This window comes from Schistocerca gregaria, chromosome 1 (assembly GCF_023897955.1).
Source record: "Schistocerca gregaria isolate iqSchGreg1 chromosome 1, iqSchGreg1.2, whole genome shotgun sequence".
Taxonomy (NCBI): domain Eukaryota; kingdom Metazoa; phylum Arthropoda; class Insecta; order Orthoptera; family Acrididae; genus Schistocerca; species Schistocerca gregaria.
Window position 1 is genome coordinate 860,435,512 of NC_064920.1, and position 22,595 is coordinate 860,458,106.

Here is a 22,595-nt window from a genome sequence, read left to right on the forward strand (position 1 = left end):
TAGAATGGAGGTCAGCTGCAGCCTCCCACAGAGCAGAATCCGCGAGTGCTGGAGAGCAAAAGGAAAGGTCAATAGCCGATGACGATCCGGAAGCAGTACAGAAATGAGTGGGAGCACCAGAGTTGAGGATGCACAGTTCTTCAGACATCATGACGCTTTCCAGAATGCAACCCCTGGGGCAAGTAGTCGGAGAGCCCCATAAGACATTATGAGCGTTGAAGTCCCCCAGAAGAAGAAATGGGCGAGGGAGTTGGCTAATAAGGTCCGTGAGAGCCTCGCAGTATATCGCATCCGGAGGTGGTAAATAAACAGAACAGACTGTGAGCCTCCGACCCACAAGAATGTCAACTGCAACTGCTTGCAAGTCGGTGACGAGAGGGAGCTCAGATGAGGGGTGCACGTCACGGACAAAAACCGCAACACCACCCTTTGCCCTTTGCCCCGTCAGATCATCTTTTCGATATACGGTATAGCCGCGTAAAGAAGGAGAATCAGTGGCCCGAAAATGTGTCTCTTGGAGACATAAGCACAAGGGGCACTCTCGTATAAGGAGTTGTAATTCGGCCACATGCGTCCTGAAACCATTCAGGTTCCACTGTAATATGGGAGCCAGTGATCAGGGTGGCTGAACTTTCACCCTGCCTCTGTGCTTTGGAGGAGAGACCGTACTGGCCGGAGATTTATTCCTGGGGCGAGAAGATCGCCCCCTGTCGACATCAATGTCCATAAGATCCGATGACGACCCACGGGAGATGTCAGACAGTACGATGGCATCATCATCGGACCGACGCTGACTAGTCTCCTCAGGTGGCAGAACCTTCATCTTCTGAGGCTTTGTCTTGGGGGGCTTGGAATGCAGAGCCTTGTCAACAGTTGGAGGTTGACTCGCCTGGGCAGAAGGCGCCATATGGGGGGAGGCTGGAAGTACCTCAATGTCAGCAACCACGGCCTTGTCCGATGTAGCGGGGAGAGCCGCAGATTGCAAAACAACCGCAGCAGCACAAGTGCACTGGCAAGCGCAGGTTTTAGTGCTAACACTAGCAACCTCCGTTTGTGTAGCAACAGTGGCCAGTTGTACCGGTTTTTTGAGAGCGGAAGCGAAAGATGTGGAAAACACAGGAGGTTGCATGGCCTTAAAGATCTTCTTGGCCTCACCATAGGGGATGCGCTTAGATGTTTTAATCTCCTGTACCTTCCGCTCTTCGAGATAGATGGGGCACATCCGGCTCCAGACAGGGTGACTCCCAGAGCAATTCCCGCACTTCACAGGCGATGAACAATCGGCTCCGTCATGGGCAGGCTGACCACATTTACCACACGTGGCTATCCCATTGCACCCCAACGTAGTATGCCCAAAGCGCTGACATTTAAAACAGCGCATTGGGTTGGGGAAATATGGCCGTACGGGCAAACGTAAGAACCCCGCTTTAACATGCTCCGGGAGTCTCGGGCAACTGAATGTGAGAATAAACGAGTCAGATTTGACGAGGTCCCCATTGACTCGTTTCATAATGTGCTGCACGTCAACAATTCCTTCGTCAGCCCACTCAGATTTTAGCTCGTCTATGGGGATATCCACCAAGTCCCTACACGTCACAACACCCTTACTAGAATTCAAAGTGGAGTGGAGCTCGGTCTCGACAGCGTACTCTCCTAGACAATTTGCTTTCCGAGGGGCAGTGACTTGACGGGAACTAGAAGTTTCAACTAACAGAGTCCCATTGCGCAGTCGCTTTACAGATTTCAGTGTTCCTGCAATTCCCTCAAGACCCTTGTGGATGTAAAAGGGAGAAACCCTCTCAAAGCTACCCTCCTTCCTTTTAATAATCAAAAACACATTCTGATTATCAGCATGTGCTCCGTTACTACATTCTGTTAAATCTCTAGCAACACCAGGCGCTGGAGGACTCGCAGCGCGTAGCCGCTTTTTCGATGGGATGTGTTTTCCTACCAGCGGCCCACCCAAGCCACTGGTAGGGGGAAATGTAGAGGTCGAAGGGTCCATTGCGGTCCCACGAGCAGCTAGGGAACTAAAAGTCCGCTCAGACAGAGCCCCGCGTGCCTGAGTAAGCCTTATACAACTGGGGTGCGGCAGGTGCCCCAGAGGTTGCCCGCTTGCGACTGTTCCACCCCAACAGCCATGCATCTTCTAGGCGCGGAGCACACCGAAAGATTGAGGTTTTTTTATAGAGGTTGGCCTTCCTCGCAATCCAGGCGGTCAAGCCAAGATTACCATTGCCCGCAGCACACAACATTTCACCGCCGCGCCGTACGGTGGTCGCTGAAGCATGTTCGGGGGTTACGGTGACAGGACACTGGTGGCGCAGACCAGTCCCCAGCTCAGGACCCCGGGGTCGCCAAGCCCGTACTCAGCAAGTGAATGCTGAACCCCTGGGGGCACCATTTCATATTGTCTACATCAATTATCCAGTACAGTACAACTACAGTACAACTACTTTACCAATTATTATTATTATTATTATTATTATTATTATTATTATTATTATTACTGAATTTTTACTGCAACCTGTTTCCTTCCTTAATATTTCACGTTACATGGCAGTGCTTCAACATTTATATTGCAGGATCACAGTTTAACAGCTGGGCTGGAAGCAGACATGTATGGCCCCATTCTATGACTATATCAAGCCACAATTCTGAACAGACCTGTGCATCGCCCAAGTATGTTGCATAAAGACACAGTAACACCTCAAACCTTCTTGCTAGAAGAAGGAGCTACTGGCTCTGAATGCTTTCGAATTTCTACATCGTTTACAAGTGTCTTCTCTTGCAGCTGCCTGATGAGTAGAATTTCTTTATCTATCCATATTACAAGATAAAAATGTATATGAATATCGAATGAGACAGCACTGGACAGCTGACTTGCCATTTTTTTAAATAACTATAGTGAAGTTAATGTACACAAAGATACAATCGTGTGAGAGAGGGAGATAAAATATGAAAAATAAATAATGAAGGGAGGCAAGTTAAGGTTTAAACATCAGGTAGAAAATGAGATAGGGCGCAAACATGTATTTAATAGAAATGGGAAATAAAACCATTAGTGTTCTTTTGAAAGAAACTGTTTTGGAACTGACTTTTATCTAATTTAGGAAAACCACAGCAAACCTATTTTTACATGGATGATCAGAAATTTGAATCCTTCTCCTCTATAATGCAGACTGTGAGTCCATGTTACTTAAACACCGTGCTATTTCACTACATTATATGTAATAAATAGCCACTCTGCTCTTTGGATCTTAAAAAAATGATCCAGAAACAACGATGGACGATAGCCTGAAAGTCAAATCTTAGAGAAATAATTGAAACTCTAAGCACCTAATATGAGCAGTGAGGGATGTTGAACATTAAGGAAATCAAAAAGTATGAGAGACTAAAAAAGTCACACCACCAGCATGTGTATTACTCCTTCTCCCCCTTTCCCTAACCTCTACCTAAGCTTTCTCTTGACTCCTTGCAAGTTCCAAAAGAAATTTCACTACAATTCCATGACCTAGGACTACCAAATATCTGACATATTCTATATCCTTGAGTACCTCCTCATTCTAGATATATGCAACAAAAAGTAAATCTTTCATTTTTGTTTTTGATTGTGCTGCTACTTGTTCTTATTACAAGTAACACAAACAGTAAAAAATAAAGGATAATACTTAAGTCTTTTGTAGAATACAATTAAAAATAATCAAGACTTTTTGTAAGTTTTGAGCTGTTTATCATAATTAGACACATTGCCTGCCACACAGTTTTGCAAGAAATATTCCCTCAGAGCCAGACAAATTTTTGTATCAAATATTAACAAGATCCATGTGAATTCATGAGTTGTAGCTCAGTTTCACACAGGGAAATAATATTTTATATGAAAAATTTGTGTCAAAATCATACATCAGATGTGGTCCCCTGTGTGCATTATTTCTGCTGAAGGCCATGTCAATCAAACACTTATGACAAACTATTGTAGACAGTTAGTGAGATTTGACTGTTGGTTTCTTTTAACTTTCAGCATTTTTATGTAGAAGAAGCAGTTGAGACAAAGGAATCAGTGCACACACTGCTGCAGAGTGAACATTTATTCTGGAATTAAATCAATAATTACCTAACTTAATTTTTTTTTTTTATGCAGTAATAAAATTTTTGACCACCTCTCAAACACTCCTTTTTTCCCTTCCCTGTAATCTTTACAGGACACATTTACCAATAACATTGCAGTAATAGTTCCCACACCAGTCACACAATATGTGATTTCACAGTGATTGTCACTGGACTCATCTTTAGACGTACCATCTGGCCATCCAGCTCTAAACTTTCTGTAATTTCTTTAAATTAATTAATGTTTGAAAATTAAGTTATACATTCTGCTGGAAAAAAAATAGAACACCCTTTTAGAGGTTTCCAATACACTCAAGATTTATTGTTGTGACAGTGCATACAGAGTACATGAAATAATTACATTTACAATCAATAGCACAAGCACTGCCCAGATGGCTAATTTCGACCCATGTGGAAACACTCATTTTAACACTTGGTGTAGCCTCCACTGGTGGCAATGCAGGTGCTGACTCTGGTATCCAGTAAATCATACAAATGGCTAATACTGTCCGGAGAAAATTTTGCTACGCTTGCTTGACCTGTTTACATAGATCTGTAAGAGCTGTCGGTTGATTAGTCACACGAGTCACTTCTCGTCCCCTCATATCCCACACACGCTAGACTGGAAACAAGTCCAGAGCTCATGCTGGCCAGGGAAGTTGCTGCCCATCTTGTACAGGACGTTGAGCTTCAAGGGCTGTGTATGGTGAACATTATCCTGTTGGAACAAGACACAACCTTCCTCCAGCAAGAATGGCAAAAGAATGGGTCTGACAAGATTCTGCATGTACCGAGCACTGGTTGGTGTCCCCTCCAGGAACAACCAAGGTGGATGATGGTAGCAGCTTACTGCACCCCAGACCATAAACCCTGGGATGGGGTCATAGTATTTTGGAAAAATTCACTATGAGACAGTGCTAACCAGGTATACGTCGTATGCAGTTATACGCCGTAAGTGCAAATGACTGTCATTTGCATGCAGGCAGAATCTCCTTTTATCGTTGAAGATCACAGCACGCCATTCCATCTTCCATGTGATTCTCTAATGGCACAGGCTAGATGTGTGCGTACCCACAGTCCCCCTGCTAATAACCAGTTTTCAACAGTTCATGTTCACAAGCCCTCGTGCCTGTGGTGTGGTAGCTGTATAATATGCCACTGGTATCCTTACAATACAACTATCCTGGGAGGTGTCTGTGCTGCCTTGGCTACCAGCGTAAGAATGTTCGCTAGACCAGATACAAGCAATGGTGCACAACTGATGCAGCACATCCAACTTGTGTGGTAGTTCTTGGAAAAGATAATCCTGCCATTTGAAATGCCACACTTTCACCCTCTGAAACTTGCTCAGTTGGCTGTAGGAAGTACGAGGGTGTCCCCTTGGCATGGTTCCTTGCTTGTATCGCACTTAGCCTTCTGCCTGTGAGTATTCCCTATTAAACGGTATACACAGATGGTGCTCTAGTAGCTATGCTATCTCTATCTGTTGGTGGACAATGTTGATACCACTATCAGCACATCTATTATTCCCCATGTGTATGTGTCATCATCAAATCAAGTTGATGTCACCTTTCAAGGTACACCAATTTTTTCCGGCAGTATAATTCTATCGTGAGGAAAATACACTTGAGAAAACCTATAAAATTATATGACAGAACTGATTGTCAGGAAGTGAAACACGTAACACTGCCAACACGCTGTTAAATGTAAAATTCACTTTTTTTCCCATGCCCTTTTCCGCTCAGTTTTTGATTATATTCATTTGTCTTCCTCTTAGTCCATTTTTGCTTCTTGCTCTGTCCTCATAATCTTGGGACTGAAGCAGGCATAGTGCAAAACTCCTTTCTTCCACCAGTGCTAGGCCCAAAAAGAGTCACAGGAGAGTTAGTGTGAAGTTTGGGAAGTATGAAATGAGGTAATGGTGGAGGTAAGGCTGTGAGGACAGGCCATGAGTCAAACTCAGGTAGCTTAGTTGTTAGATCACTTGCCCGTGACAGGCAAAGGTCCCAGGTTTGTGATCCACTCCAGAGCACAGTTTTAATCTCCCACAGAGTTTCAAGTTTATTTATTTGCTAGTAGGTACATGTCTTCAGTCCTGGTACATACTGAAAGTCGTGTACCACAGTACCATAACATGCCGCTGGAGGAGCCACCAAAACTAAATACTGCAGCCCACTGGTAAAATGGAGTATCGTGCATTTTTGACAGCAATGGAAATGTTGCTGTTGTGTCATATCAACCCAAGCAGCTAAGGAAGTTATTCGGACTGGCCTTACACAGCTGCAACACCTCTCTCTTCACAAAAATGAATTACCGCATTATACTCCACTTTAGCAATGGGATACACCATTTTGTTTCAGCTGCTCTATCGCCATGTTATGACACTGTGATACAGGACTTTCTGTATGTACTAGGACTGAACACATTTACCAGCAAACAAATAAATAATTAATTAACTTTATTATTTTTTGACATGATAATCAGCTTTCAAATCCCTTTTCTTCAAGGCACAACAGTTTACTTCATACTTTGTGGTACTTGCTGAAAAATGACTACAGTTTGTAGTGGTACAGGACAGGTAGTGTTGACCAGCCCATATTCTGAAATATGAGGTTCACCAAGCCCATCCTCAGCCATTAATGGCTAGGCCTCTTGGAGGTGTTAAATTATAGAAATTCTGTATGTAATAGCTTCTAAATATTCAGAAGTTCCTCCATCCATGATGTCTAAAATATCCCTAACCACAACTTAGTCCTTACCTTTCCCCACTTCTTTACTGCATTATAACTTATTTAACTCAATCTGTTTGCATAAGCTTCAATAATAGGTAAGTGGTAACTTCACAAGTCACAAATGTACAGATTAAGTATGTGCAATTACAAACAGTAAATGGGGTGTGTGAATTTGAATTGTGTTGCAGAACAATACAAATCAAAATTTCATGCAGTGTGACAGCAAATATGGGAATTCTTTCCTGATGTAGAAGATACACATTCTGTAGGTGAATGAAAGTAATCACTCTGCAACCGATTACTTGCATATTAAAATAAATCTGAGACATGCCTGTAATTAAATTAACGACTGTGTTTTTTCCTGTCAAATAATAAACTGAAATGGATGTACTCTCAAAAATGTCAATGCAGCTCTTGAAGACAGAGTTGCCACTTCAAAAGGTATTTGATTTAAACAGAAAAATAAAATATTGGGACTGAAGATTGTGCACTGTTGTCAACATATTTTAAAGCTAAAATTTTAAGTTGCTCAGAAATAATTACGTTAATTTTAGACAAAAAGTACAAATTGCATGGCAACATATACCAATCACATGCTGTATAATAATTAAGCAACAAAACATTCAAAATGCAAGATAGTGTTTATAAGACATTAATATGCTTACCACTAATGAGTATGTATCTAATGGAGCAAATTCACCAACTTTCGCGACAATTTCTATATTTTGCCGAAGAAACTTCTGCCATTCTGTTTGCTCCTGACAAAAGAAATTAAAATCATTAACTTCATCAGTTCATCATGCAGAAAAATAAAACAAGCTGTCGTTAGAGTAATGTACAATAGCTATTCAATATGAGTAACTTCTTATATAATGTGAAGGTGATTCTCTCTCTCTCTCTCTCTCTCTCTCTCTCTCTCTCTCTCTCTCTCTCTCTCTGTGTGTGTGTGTGGGTGTGTGGGGGCGCGCGCGCATGCTTGCTTGCTGCGGGGAGGGGGTGGGGGGACATGGTGAAATGAATTTTCCATGTTATAAATGAGCCCTATAACAAGAGAAACTGTGGGTACTATTGATTGTTGAACAACAGTATATTATCAAATTTATGATGATGCAAACTTGTAGCCAAAAGGAATTTCACAAAAATAGAAGTAAAATATGTGGAACACATGGTGTCAGAATGACAAGTGCATGAACAGTATTAATGCTTTACTAAAGAGAGGAATTAGTGAATGATTAAATACATAAAATACCACAGGATTTATGGCTGAACTGACAACATGACCATAGTGAACTGGTTAACAAAATATAGCATGTCTTTACTCTTTCATAAATTTTGTGAAACATAGGAATGCTGACAATATGGTCTAATCAAAGCAGGGCATTAATCATGATTAATATACAAAAATGTAAACACCACCTTTGAAGTATAGATGATTTCTTCACGCCAACTGACAGAATATAAGAGGAAGGTAGAGAATACATCTGTCTATACCATTTTCATGTTGCAACGATTGCTATGCTGAATGTTCTCCATTTAACTACTTCATTTCAAATGATGATGAACAACAAGAGTTTATTTAGAATGTAAAAATACAATCTCAATAAAATGGAAGAATATTTACTTTTGCTTGCTGGATGGCACTGTCTACAGAAATCGAAGAAAATTTATTTTTTCAACCAGTGGTACTGTCTCTATTGTCTACATGATGTCAACAACTGATGAGGCATCAAATGCAGATCTGTTGTGGTTGAAATGTGAATTTCAAATGGTAACCTCGACTTGAAATTTTCGTTGGTGACATTCATATTATGGATAATAGAAATTAATCACTGACACTTATCTGGTTACGGTGTAACACTAAAAACAGCAAAACAAGGCAAAATGGTGTTGCAAACTACCTGAGTGCAAAGTGAAGTTACCAATGAAATAGAGGAAGTCTTTCTGCATTTGAAGAGTAAAACATGAAATAAGAAAGAAACTTCCACATGGGAAAAATATATTAAAAACAAAGATTCCAAGACTTACCAAGCGGGAAAGCGCCGGCAGACAGGCACATTAACAAAACACACAAACACACACACAGAATTGCTAGCTTTCGCAACCGATGGCTGCTTCTTCAGGAAGGAGAGGGAAAGACGAAAGGATGTGGGTTTTAAGGGAGAGGGTAAGGAGTCATTCCAATCCCGGGAGCGGAAAGACTTCCCTTAGGGGAAAAAAAGGACAGGTGTACACTCGCACACACATACACACACATATCCATCCGCACATACACAGTCTGTATGTGCGGATGGATATGTGTGTGCGAGTGTACACCTGTCACTCGCACATTTCTTGACACATCTGAACATTTTTCAGTATGATTAAGTGGCATTTGGCTTGAATCCTTTCTTCATATATATATATATATATATATATATATATATATATATATATATATATATATATATATATATGAAGAAAGGATTCAAGCCAAATGCCACTTAATCATACTGAAAAATGTTCAGATGTGTCAAGAAATGTCTTTCCTAAAACTGTCACAGACACAGCTAAGCATATGCTGTGTGTGAAAAATGCTTACCATAGGTCACAATAAAACTGAATGGCTTAATCTGCAAATGTGTGAGCTGCTTGTTAATTGGCATTAAACCATGAACTAATTTTTTTTTATATATATAAACCTTTTTTTTATTCGTATGTCAGTAAACTTATCTGAAATATGAACTGTCTTTTTAAGTACACTTCTCATCTTAACGATGAATTTCTTTCTACATGCACCATGTGTACATCTTTAGCTTACATATAGTCTTTTCTATACTGCTGGTGGATAACCTACATTGATGAGAATTCAATATAGTTTGAACTTAAAATTTTGGCACAAATGAGTCCTAGACATATTCCCAGGGTTCCAGTACATTTTTGTAAACTTATGCTCTTGTTAAAAGGTGGTTGTTAATATTTCTGGTTTGTTTAGCCTCAAGTCAGAGCCCTTACTGCAATATAGAACTATATCAACAAAGAGCCAGATACAAGAGGTGAAATAAATTTCATTACTCTGGTTATACCCTGAGTTGAAACAAGACCCTGGGAGTAGACAACATTCCATTAGAACTACTGACAGCCTTGGGAGAGGCAGGGCTGACAAAACTCTACCATCTGGTGAGCAAGATGTATGAGACAGGTGAAATACCCCCAGACTTCAAGAAGAATATATTTCCAATCCCAAAGAAAGCAGGTGTTGACATATGTGAAAATTACTGAACTATCAGTTTAATATGATCTGGGTATTTACAATATACAATGCCAATGTGGGATATCATTCATAGGCCAGACCAACATGACTGTGGAAATCAGGTGTAAAGAACATTGGATGCATACCAGACTGACAGGCAACCAATTCAGCAATAGCAGAGCATTGTCTACAACTCAGTCATTAGATGAACTATAATTATACCCACATTGAGACACAGGTCCTGAGATACTGGGATAGTGTCAGAAAAGAATCCATTGAGTTCAAGGCCTCTGAGAATATCATCAATTGTGACACTGGATACAAGCTCATCCCACCTAGAATGCATCACTTGAGCTCCTGAAAACACAACAGAAACAACATCAAGATTCTATGATACATAGAATTAGAGTGGAAATCAAGAAAACTGCCCTTGGGCACAGCAGGAGACACTACAGGTTAGAGGTGACACATCACTGGACAGTCCCAACAACAGCAGACATAGGACTGAACACTTGGAGCGCCCAATGAGAAGTACAGCACTGGAGGCCTGCCCCAACAGGCAAGCACTTCACACACGATGCCCAAGACAACTGGAGGACAGCCAACGCAGCTACAATCTGTGGGTAGAACGCATGACACGTGGACACGAATGTGAGCTGAGCATCAGGCGACAGGCATGACACCAGGTAAGAGAGGACAAATAGAGCCGTTCCTGGCAGGCGCGGATCCCAAAAGGAGTGCCTGGCACAGCGTGGACTGAAAATGGAGCACCTAGCACCATCCAGGCATAAATAATGGAGCCAATCCATTCAAGTAGTAGTCTCAGGGAACACCTGAAGAAGACAGTGAGTGACACTGTCATAATACTGTGTGAGAATTGTGCGAACAATTGGCAGAAGACCCGGTTATTCAGTATGTTAGTTTTATTTCACTCAATTCCAAGTCAATTCTAGATTCCCTATAAGGTAGTGTAAATCTTTTTTTCCTGTCAATATTACAATATATGAAAACAATAGTTGCTACTCACCATATAGTGGAGATACTTAGTTGCAGAAACTCACAATGAAAATACTGTCTGAAAGTTAGCTTTTGGCCAACAAGGCCTTTGTCGAAAGTAGACAACATACACATATGCACACACTCACGCAAACGCAATTAACACACACACGACCACAGTCTCTGGCAGCTAGAGACAGAGTCTGGCTCTAGATGCCAGGGACTGTGGTCACATACATGTTAATTAGTATGTTATCTACTTTTGACAAAGACCTTGTTGACCGAAAGCTAACTTTCTGACAGTCTTTTGGTTGTGCCTTTCTACAACTCAACACCTCCGCTATATTTTGAGTAACAACTATCCTTTTCATATATTGTTACATTCCATCCTGGATTTTCCATTGTTTCTTTTCAAAGTTGTCACAGTGAAAATCTCTACAGTTATCAAAACTGCAATAGATTGTTGACATGTTTCATTAACGAATTAGTATATTATGAAAGGGACCTGAAAAATTCGCATTTTGCAATAAATGCAAATTCTGCCTCAAAATGCAAACACACAATATTTCCTCATTCTCCTATTTCATAACAAATTGTAGTCAGATAAACTATTTTATAAGATATGGTTTGAAACAGGTTTATTTTCTGCATATAAATATTGAAAATGTAGCAAATTTTCAGTCATTGGTATTGCATATCATCTAGTGAAGCTGATTTGAAACAATAATACTTAACTATGTATCTGCAAAACAGAAAGTATACAAACAAACAATGTAGCACTGCACTCGATGCTATAGTACTACATCAGTTCTAGGTGGTTGAATGGTCTTTATACATGTCACATAATGCAATGTAATACTAAGTTGTGGGACCTAACATCTTAGAACAAAGGTACATTTACATCTGTCTGCTAGCTAAAGCTCAAAAGTTGCTGTAATCACTACATTTACATGTGACACAACTTTTGGAAGATCAACACCAAATATCAGAAACTGTTTTTCACTACCTTGTTTATATATTAAGGGCTGAAATGGTTTTGATAGATCCGTCAAATAGTATATCTGGAAATCAGCTGTTCTGCTTTCTGATCTAGTCTGCACAATGGCCGATCAATTATGCATTAAAGGTAGTCTAACATATTTCTACTTTTCATCCACTGCACAATAAAGTCACACTGACCACACAAGTTCAAAACTATTAACAACAAGACATAACATGAAAACCATAGTGTATTTCAAAAACGGTGATGCAGAATTTGGAAATTGGTTTATGAAATCCATTTATGGGAGTCCTACGAAAAATAGTGAATCTGGACACTTTAACATGGCAGTTATAGGTGGCAGATGTTTTAAACTGTGTCAGATACTGATAAATGTCAATCCTGTGCTACCTTGTTTATAACCAACTGCATGGTAGCCATTACTGAATGTATTGAGCTGTGCACTGCTTAACATTTTTCTTTCCAATTTTGAATTGAATGAAAAGGTAATTCTGGTCATCACTGAAATCAATTATGACTCTCACAACCTGGGCATATGAGAAATTTTCCCAAGAGTGGACAAGGTGCAAAATCTTCCAGTTTGGATATAACTGATTCAACAATCTGGAAATGTGTCATGTCCCACAATCTAGACGGGACGAGAAGTACGTACAACTTATTGTATCTCAAAAGACTGATGATTTTCTACTTAGTAGCTTTAAGGTAGATTAATCCATAGTCAGGACTGACTAACAGTTTATAGTGTCCACACTCTTTACTCTAGTGACGTGAAAACAAAACCTGCCAACTTATTTTGATCAGGCTGAAAGATTTCCCGTAAATTGTGAATAGATATATTTCCAGCTCTACTTCTATGCAATGTACTTACACATTTCTATCTGTAGTGTTGTCAAGTATGGGTCCGACAGCTATGAATGGCCATGAAAGTCTGAAATCAATATTCGGCCAATTTTGTAATTAATGAATCTGGTGGGAAAATAAAAATAATATACAGAAACACATCAAATCAGAGCACTCTGTTCACTGGCAGGAATATGCTGCTGATTATCAATGGAAACAAGAAGTTTTGCAAAAGCAAACATTTCAGTCAAAAAACACCCTGATCATCACTTTTTTTTCAATGGCCAATTTCAATGTATTAAGGCTTTGTCCTCAGGCATGAAGCATAAAAACATTTTTTTGAAAAAATACATGCTATATTTCCAGGTCACTAACTGTGCGACTTTCAAAGATGCCTCCAAATCGAATGTTTGTGAAATGAGGAGATTCTACATGCCTTACTCATCCTTAACACAGTTTCTCTCATCAGTGTATTACAGGTGCATACAAATATTATATAGGAAAGGAAAATTGCATTAGAGTATCACAATTATGAAACTACTCAACTTACATCATCATCCAGAGTTTTATCATCCAGTTCTTCCAATTCACATTGATTAAATTTAAATTGTATTTTTCTTAATATCTGTTCCACTAACGACAGCAAGGCTGCATGAAACCTGCAAAAAGTATACATCTGGACACTCTCCATAAAATAAAACAAGTTTTTTGCACACAGATTTAAATAATGATAATTAAATGTTTTGAAACTTTTTATATCGGGTGCTCCTTTCCCACCATGTTCTAGTTAGTCTTAAGGCTGCTTCTACACATTACAAAGCCCCCCTCCCCTCCCCCACTGACATTGTCTGTGGAGTCTAATGGTGTCCAACCAACCTCCATACAGTTTTCACATTCCACTGCTTACACCAAAATGAATAAACAAACTAGCTGAAACTTCCCTACTGAATCTCTGTCTCTATATACCTCTATTATGTTACAACGTGTTTAATATTTATGTTTTGAAAGGATTTTAGATAGATTTTTGTTTCTGGCAATAATAGTTTTATCCACTGTAAGAGTAAGTTTGTTAATAACTTGTTAGAGGTTGTTAGAATACAGTAGTGATGACACAGTCACTTGTTTGTAACAATTGATTGTTGAGTCAATTGTTTTTTCTTCAGTTGGTCGTTCAGTCGAATGAAACAACTCTATGAAACAAGTCTCTGCAGCCATATCAGCTATATGAATGTTTTCATTCACCCACCACATTTGAATGGTTCCAATACACGCGAGTCAACTGAATGGAAAGACAAATGATGTATCTTATTTCAAGGCGATGTGAATGGAATGTATATTTCTAAACACAAGGTACATTCAAAATGTACATATTTACTTACTGAAATATGAATTTTTTACATGTAGCATTGAAGATCAATTTTTTGTTGGTTTTAAATTTTAACATCCGGTGCTCCACTGTAGATTTGTGTATATGTAAAGAAACAATCACTTATTAACATGTTTTTATTAAGTCTGGTTCTTGTTTGTCTTTTTTCCCTTCTTTTCTTTTCTTCTTCTTCTTTTTCTTTTTTTCCTGGAGCAAATTTTGCAACTGATTTTAAACTAGCTTGCCCGTAAGGTAGAGATTTGAAATTTTCAACATAGCTCACAACTGGAGGACACTGTAATATTAACTAGCTTTCGAGTCCATGTGTGGTGGAGGGTACTTTGTTTTTGTCTGTCTGTTTATTGGGTACAAATTTTGCACCTGATTTTAAACTAAGTTCCTGATAAGCTATAGACTTGACAAACTCAGAGCTTGATAACAATATAATATTAACTTGTCTGCTCTTCTGCTATGTGGCAGAGAGTAGGCACTTGGTGTACCATTACTACTTCCCTGTTTCCCTTCTCCATACCCAAAAATCTTGGTTGTGGTGACAGATTTATCTGCAATGTCTTGAGGCTTCAGTTATTTCTGATTGATAAAATGTCATACACTTCCCCCGCAAGGAAACAACCAGCTGCACCTGCTTTTACATATCTGGATTTAGTATACATTTTTCACTTCAATGGTTTGTTCTACAAGAATGCACCCATATTTTGTTGCAGGTTCAGACAAATTCATACAACAACTAGGGTTCTAGAGATATCATTTACGACAATTGGATCCCCATGCAGTTGATGAATATCACTCACAAGTAACAATTTTCTATATATTTTAAAGTTGAACATATCAATTATGGTGGTCAAAAAGAGACATCAACATAGTTTTGTTTCAAATGTTGCATTCTGGTAAATGATATGCAGATTATTCTTTACTGCCATGTATAGAAACACTGTAACAAAACTTTTAGTGTGTTGCTTCATAGTTACTACAGATTTTAATTTTTCACTTTTGTAAAACTTGCAAATGTAGCAGATAATTCTATATAAACAGCAATCTGTAAGTAAATTGTCATATGCTCTGTTAGATGGGAGTTAACTTGCTTTACTGAACACATGGTGTTCAATATACCTACGTCGTCGTAAGCATTTCAGTCCCTGTATCCAGCTGCCCCAGAAGGATGTTCCATACTTCTAGGCAATTAGAGAAATGCTCCAGACTTGATTGTTGGAATGTATACTTGAATAACATTGACAAAAAGTCCAATAAAGAGAATTTTTGGTTATTTTCAAGGCGTCGCAGGTGTAAGCCAACAAAAACTCTGAGAAACTCTGTTATCTTCTCTTGGTAACTGAAAAAAGAGATGAACAGAACTGTAACATAAATTAAAAACACAAATGTTTATGATGTAAAAACTTGTTTACTATACAAGGTTACTATAAATTACCCATTTGTTTTCAAAGTTCAATATTTTCCAAAGTATTACATGTGCAAGTATGACTGATGCATGAATATAACTGTAAACTCATCAAGTTTGCACTGTGTCTGCCAGTTGGCGTTACATTATGGCACGAAAACAAGAAAAAGAGTTTTGGTGAGTGTTGGAATATGTGAGACGTTTATCTGTTACAACAGTGCAGTGGGCACTCAGAAGGAATTATGGAAAATAACCATCATGTAAATTGATAATTGTCTGCAGGTCTTGGCAATTCAGAGACATTGATTGTGCTTGCAGACAGAAAGCTACTGGTTGACCAAGCGTGCCAGATAAAACCACGGAGAAAGTGTGGGAAATTTTAATACACAGCCCAAACAAATCGACAGTCCCTGCAAGCCACGAACTTGAAATATGGAAACAAACAGTGTTCAACACGTTGTGACAGTGCTTACCAAGCAACTGTACCATCTGCAGATAGTGCAACAATTAAAATGGGAAGATCATCACCGCTGCCTTCAATTTTGCATCACAATACAGGAAGCACTTGAGAACAAACATTTCACTTCTAAGGTGATATTCAGCGATTAAGCAACCTTCCATTTATCTGAAAAGCTAAATAAGTACAATGTAGAGTGTCTAGCAGACTGAAAATTCTCATGAAATTATGACACACAAATGAGATTCATCAAAGGTTAATGTTTTCTGTGCAGTGTTCCAGACAAAGTGGCATTGGCCATTATTCTTCTGTGACAAGACTGGAATGGGTACCTCATACTTAGACATGTTGCATTTGTGCTCGTTTACACACACGACTACTGATTCTTAGATCATCATCTTCCAACAGGGCTGGGCACCCTCTTATTGGAGCTTTGCTACCTAAATGACAAATTTCTGCATAGTTGGACTGATGTAGCTCTTTTCCCTTGCCCTTGCCCTCCCCTCTTTTCCCTTCCCAGGTTATCTGACCTTATGCCTTTGACTATTTCCTTTGGGGGAACATCAAGGACCGTATTTACATACACCCACTGCCAAGAACACGGGAACAGCTCAGAGAATGCATCAATGATGCAGTGTTGACTACTAATAGGATGTTGCTAATGTAAGATGTCAAACAAACTTAACTTGCACTGTTAGCTGCAGCAAACAGGACGTGCATTGTTGGTGGTGCACATTTTAGTGATTTTGATTGAGATAAACTCACACTGCAGTGTTCTTCGGCTGCTCATGTAAAAGTACGCACAGAAACAGCTAAGAGAAAAATCCGGGCGATACGCATACAGTAGAACTCCTCTAATCCATCACCTTCGGGACCGGGACCAGGGTCGGAACGAACAAAAGGTCGGATTATCCAAAAATTATAATATTTATTGCAGAAAATATAAAAAGACATTTAGTACAAAAAAATTAAATGATTTAAGAACTAAAAAACGTCTACGGTAATATAAAAAGATGTCTTTTACACAGTGTTAAACAATATATTAACTAAAAATCGTCTACACACACTATATTATGTATTGGTTTTCAAAAGAAAAACAACAAACAAGTTACAGTACTGTACTGTACTGTACTTAATAACATATGAATTATATATACTGTAAACAAAAAAATGTTTACAGCACTGTATATAAAAAGAAATTTTTTACAAAGAAATAAACTACCGTATGAATAAACTAAGAAATGATTATACTGTATGCATTGTTTTTACAGTAAAAACGAAAACAAATTACTTGGGGAAAAAAGTCGGTGATACATTTTTGTTTAGCAAATGCTATTCTAGATTTATCTGCAGTGTCCCTCCCGGGTGAATCTACAGTGATAGGTGCTGTAGAGAACACGGAATAAACCAAACAATGACATTTTCTAATCCCAACAAAGGATAAAACTGCACAATAACATACAGTATAACAATATGCACAGCGATAGACACCACAACAATGGCCGGACAGGCGTCCAGTCAGTGACAAGTCGGCACAGGCTTGTGAGCCTCAGCATGGTCGGACTAACTGGAGTGACGGACCAACCAAGGTCGGATTAGAGGGGTTCTACTGTATTTATTTATATATAAAAGCAGACTTATGAATTTTCCTTTGTGTTAGACCACAAGTACAAGATCACGTGCCAATTCAAAGTTCTAGACAACATATTCTACTGTTCATGTCATTTCTGCCTAGTCTTTCACTGATTGTATCAATACCCGTTTATATGTTATATATTTTGAAATTTCAAACATTTGTGAGTTCCGCGATAACTCATACCATTATCTTTAATTGTGGGTTTAAACTTAAAATTTTTGAGTCAGCAAGCCTATCCTCCTTCAAAACTATCTCTCTCTAATTTCATTGTACAATTACATGAGAAAGAGCTTATTTTGTGAATTTTTGGACACTTATGAAACTATAGTTTCGTAAGTTACTGGCATGAGTGTTTTGGATATGTAATTTATTTAGCAGCATTTCTGATTCAAAGTTCTGCCAAAGAATATGTCACCCCTGAATTACATTGTATATCAATGCAAACAAACATGTGTTATTGAAAATTTTTGGAAACTACCATTGTCCTTTGCATTTGTAGTAAATCGGCATTTCTGACTTAGCTACTGTAACAATATTATGAGAAGGAAAAAATTCCATCCTGGATTTTCCATTGTTTGATTTCAGCTACTGTAGCAGATTCTTTTAGATAACAACTTGTGTTACATCTAGTTTTCCCTTAAAGAGTAGCAACCCCATACATTATCTGCATTTGTCGTAAATTAACTTGTTTTTTAGTTTGCTAGTAACAATAAAAAACCTCAAAATGTTTTATGAAACTAGTTGTTTTTACCACAGGTTTTTGTGTATTCACTTCAATTCTCACAGGGAATTAGCCTAAAGACCCCTAAACGGGTCAGGTAAGCACTACACATCAGAAGCTGCAACTCAGGTAGCTGACTGTGTGTAGTGTGCACACTAGTGATTTTCAAGTTAGGCAACTCTCCATCCTATCCAGATAATGATAGCTGTAGGAAACCTAGATGTATCAGAGTGAGACGAAAGAAATACCTCCCACAGGTGATCTTATTACAATCCTAATGGTAAACTGCTGAAGCATTCGCAACAAAGGCCAGAGTTTGAAGCACTTATGAAAAGCAGTGGAGCTTACATGATACTAGCTACAGAAAGCTGGTTGAAACATGAAATTCATAGAAGTGAGATTTTGGAGGAAAATTTAAATTCATGCTGAAAGAATCGTCAAATGGGAAATTTAGGTGTGGTATTCATCGCAGTAGACAAGAAACTCAAATCCATCATGGTAGAGATTGAAGCTGCATGTGAGATTTTTTGGGCAAGTTTCAGTATCAGGGGTCACCCACCCGACTCATCACCTGATGTAAACAAAAACTTTAGAGAAAACATCAGTTCACTTGTACTGAAGTTCCCCAGTCATACTGTAATCACTGGTGGACACTTAACTCATCCAACAATTAATTGGGAAAATTACAGTTTTGTTAGTGGGGGGCAGAAGTTAACCACAAAAATACCATTCAATATCCTCAACATCAATTTATTGTAGAATTGTAACATACTCTGAGCTCATCCATAATGAGGTATCTTGTACATAATATCCTCCTCAATACCAACCAGCGTGGGTTTCAAAAACATCGATCATATAAATCCAACTTGCACTTTTGTCACATGATATGCTGAAAGCTTTGGGTCAAGGTAATCAGTAGGTACCATATTTCTTGAATCCTAAAAAGTGTTTGATTCAGCACCACAACTATATTTATTGTCAAATGTATGATCTACAGGGTACCAAGTGAAATTTGTAACTGGATTGAGGACTTTTTGGTAGGTAGGATGCAGCATTTTATCTTGGATGGAGATTCACTGACAGATGTAGAAGTAACTTTGAGTGTACCCCAGGGAAATATGCTGGGACCCTTGCTGCTCAAGTTGAATATTAATGAACTTGCAGACAATACTAATAGTAATCAGGCTTTCTGCAGATGACGCAGTTATCTATAATGAAGTACTATCTGAAAGAAACTGCATAAGTATTCAGTCAAATCTTGGTAAGATTTCAAAGTAGTGCAGAGAGTGGCAACTTACTAAGTTCAGAAATGTAAAATTTTGCACTTCACAAAATGAAAAAAATGTAGAATTCTATGACTGTAATATCAATGAGTCACTGTTGGAATGAGCCAACTCGTACAAATAACTGAGTGTAACACTTTGTAGGAATATGAAATGGAATGATCACACAGGTTCGGTAAAGCACGTGGAGACTTCGGTTTATCTGTAGAATACTGGGTAAGTGCTGTCAGTCTATAAAATAGGTTGCTTGCAAATCACTTGTACGACCCATCCTGGGATATTGCTTAAGTGTGTGGGACTCATACCAGGTAGGACACAAAGATGATATTGAATGTATACAGCAATGGGCAGCATGAACACAGGTTTGATTAATCTGTGGGAGAGTGTCACATGATGACAGATGTAAAAAATCCCAGAAAAGGCTATGAACAAAATTTCTAGAACCGGTTTTAAATTATTACTCCAGGAATAATCTACAACCCCTATGTATTGCTCACATAGGGATCATGAGGATAAGATTAAAATAATTACTGCATGCACAGAAAATTTCAAACAATTATTTTTCCTGCACTCCATTTGTAAATGGAACAGAAAGAAACACTAATAACTGGTATAATGGGATGTATTCTCTGCTATGTACCTCACGATGGTTTGGAGAGTGTAGATGTAGACTACCACTTCCACTTGGACATGTGTCCTGTGACCAGAGGGGCACTCTTAGAACATTTGTATAGTGCAAAATGCATACTTTATGAGTTTATGTCTCTATTCATGTATAAATTATATTTGTACATGTAATGCTTTGCAAAACATAGTGTTCTGAAAACAAATGAATCATTTATAGTAGTGCTGTACATTACATAAATACAACTTTATCAAATACTGATAGCAAAAATGACAACCTGAGTGCTACGTTTAGTGATAATAGATGTGTCACTATATTATTTTCCAAAACTGATTTCAGAACAGAAATGAGGATTGGGATTTCATTTTTGGTTACCAGCAATATTATTAAGGATTAATTCCAAGCTTGAACTGGAAAAGTATTGATGTAAGAAATCAGCTGAAGCAACTTTAAAGGAAGCAGCATTCATATGAAGAGATGAAAAACCTAAATCAGTATGTCAGATGTGCATTTGAACACAGTTCCTAGCGATTTGAAACTGCTGCATGTTACTCAGTAATACCAGTTGACTTAAATCATCAAGTGAAGAATAGCAATAAAATATTATAATTAGAAATGCTATTTCAATATGAGAGTTGTTCTGCTACTTCTTACCTTTGACTCGCAACAATCGAGGTAGTACAAAAAGATATTGTTACAGTTTTCTGAGAGTTTAATTGATTTAAATATAAAAATGACATCCCAGTATTAATTGAGTTTTGGCTGAGAACATTCACACATGCCTGACACTAATACTGTCACAAATATTGGTTAACTTTCTGTCATCAATTCACTGTAGCACATGAGTTGTGAAATATTTGGAGGGAAGTGGGTAATCACGCTGACTTGCAGTTATTTGCTGGGAGGATGTTCGAAACAGTTGGAACTCTCATCACCTCCTAAACTACACTACAATAATTTCTCCCACATACAAAATGTAAGGGCTGTTGTGTGCGTTGTTCCCCCCCCCCCCCCCCCCCCCAAAAAAAAATGTGTTTGAAATAAAGTTATTCACCAATGTGCACCGCCACTATCATCTATAGCAGCAAAACAAGAACTTTAGATGTGCATACCGTCTAAAATTGAGTCACTTATAGGGGAATAACAAAGGAGCTTACAAATGTATAATTAGTTAAAAAGGCACCAAAGATTTGTGGGTATTATAAAAACTACCATGAAATTGATGTGAAGGAGGCTGGGGGGCATATAGCCATACAGACTAACAAAAAATGGATTAATTAAATTCTTTTCAGTATTATCCATGAGGAGGATCTGGTGAAAGATGGGAAGGCTTTACGTAACAGACAGGACAAACATGGATATGTAAACACTGTGGATGTAATACGTGAAGAAGTTTCAAAACAGCCGTTTTCCAACAGTGAATGAGGATTGTTTGATGATTAAAGTAACATGCCTGGTATCTGGAGATCCTACAAACTATATAGTGTATGTGGTAATACAAGCACTATGATCAATTCTTTGTTCACAGATAATAGATTTATTTCCCAGAATGCATTCTCACTCTAGCAAAAATTAAGCTATGAGGGTCAATCATGAGTTGTGCTTGGATAGTTCACTCAGTAGATCACTTGCCCACAAAATATGAGGTGCTGGATTCAAGCCCTGGTGCAGCACACACTTTTAATCAGCCAGGAAGTTTCATATTGACTCCCAATTGCAATGAAGTGCTGGACATCCAACTTATTACACAAATTCCATCAAAATTAACATTCAGTTCTCCTACAATGGTGTAAACATTAATGGAGCAGAAACGGTAAAGTTTTGGGACATGAGGGTGGTTTGGAAACCTCTGTGAAAGGTGGATATTTTTCACCTCCTGCACAAATGGATGCAGCAGCAACTTTACAGTTGTGGACGAAGTCAAAATTAGTGGTATGCTGAAACTCTTATAGTTAGTTTCATTCATCAACTTCATACAAAATATATTATTAGCCGTAAAAATTGAGACAACAGAGCCATAATTGATGAACCTGACATAGGTCTTAGTTTGGTATGTGATGAGTCTTAGATCACAGTACATCCACAACAAGTCTTTTGGCTCCCAACACAACATGTACATTTAAAACGAGCAATAGCTACAATTCAGTGAGTCCAGGACATGTAAATGATATTAATGTTGTGAACAC

At 38.5% G+C, this 22,595-nt stretch overlaps 1 protein-coding gene across 3 annotated transcripts in view; it reads right to left on the reverse strand.

Moving 5' to 3' along the window:
• Positions 1 to 22,595, reverse strand: part of LOC126272879 (exportin-6-B) — a 303,000-nt gene that overhangs the window by 108,475 nt on the left and 171,930 nt on the right. For all 3 annotated transcript variants that reach the window (XM_049976134.1, XM_049976114.1, XM_049976125.1), the window contains exons 8-10: positions 15,406 to 15,621; positions 13,455 to 13,563; positions 7,505 to 7,597 (exon numbers count right to left, since the gene is read on the reverse strand). In XM_049976134.1, the coding sequence (XP_049832091.1) occupies positions 7,505 to 7,597; positions 13,455 to 13,563; positions 15,406 to 15,621 (418 nt within the window). The remainder of the gene's footprint in view (positions 1 to 7,504; positions 7,598 to 13,454; positions 13,564 to 15,405; positions 15,622 to 22,595) is intronic.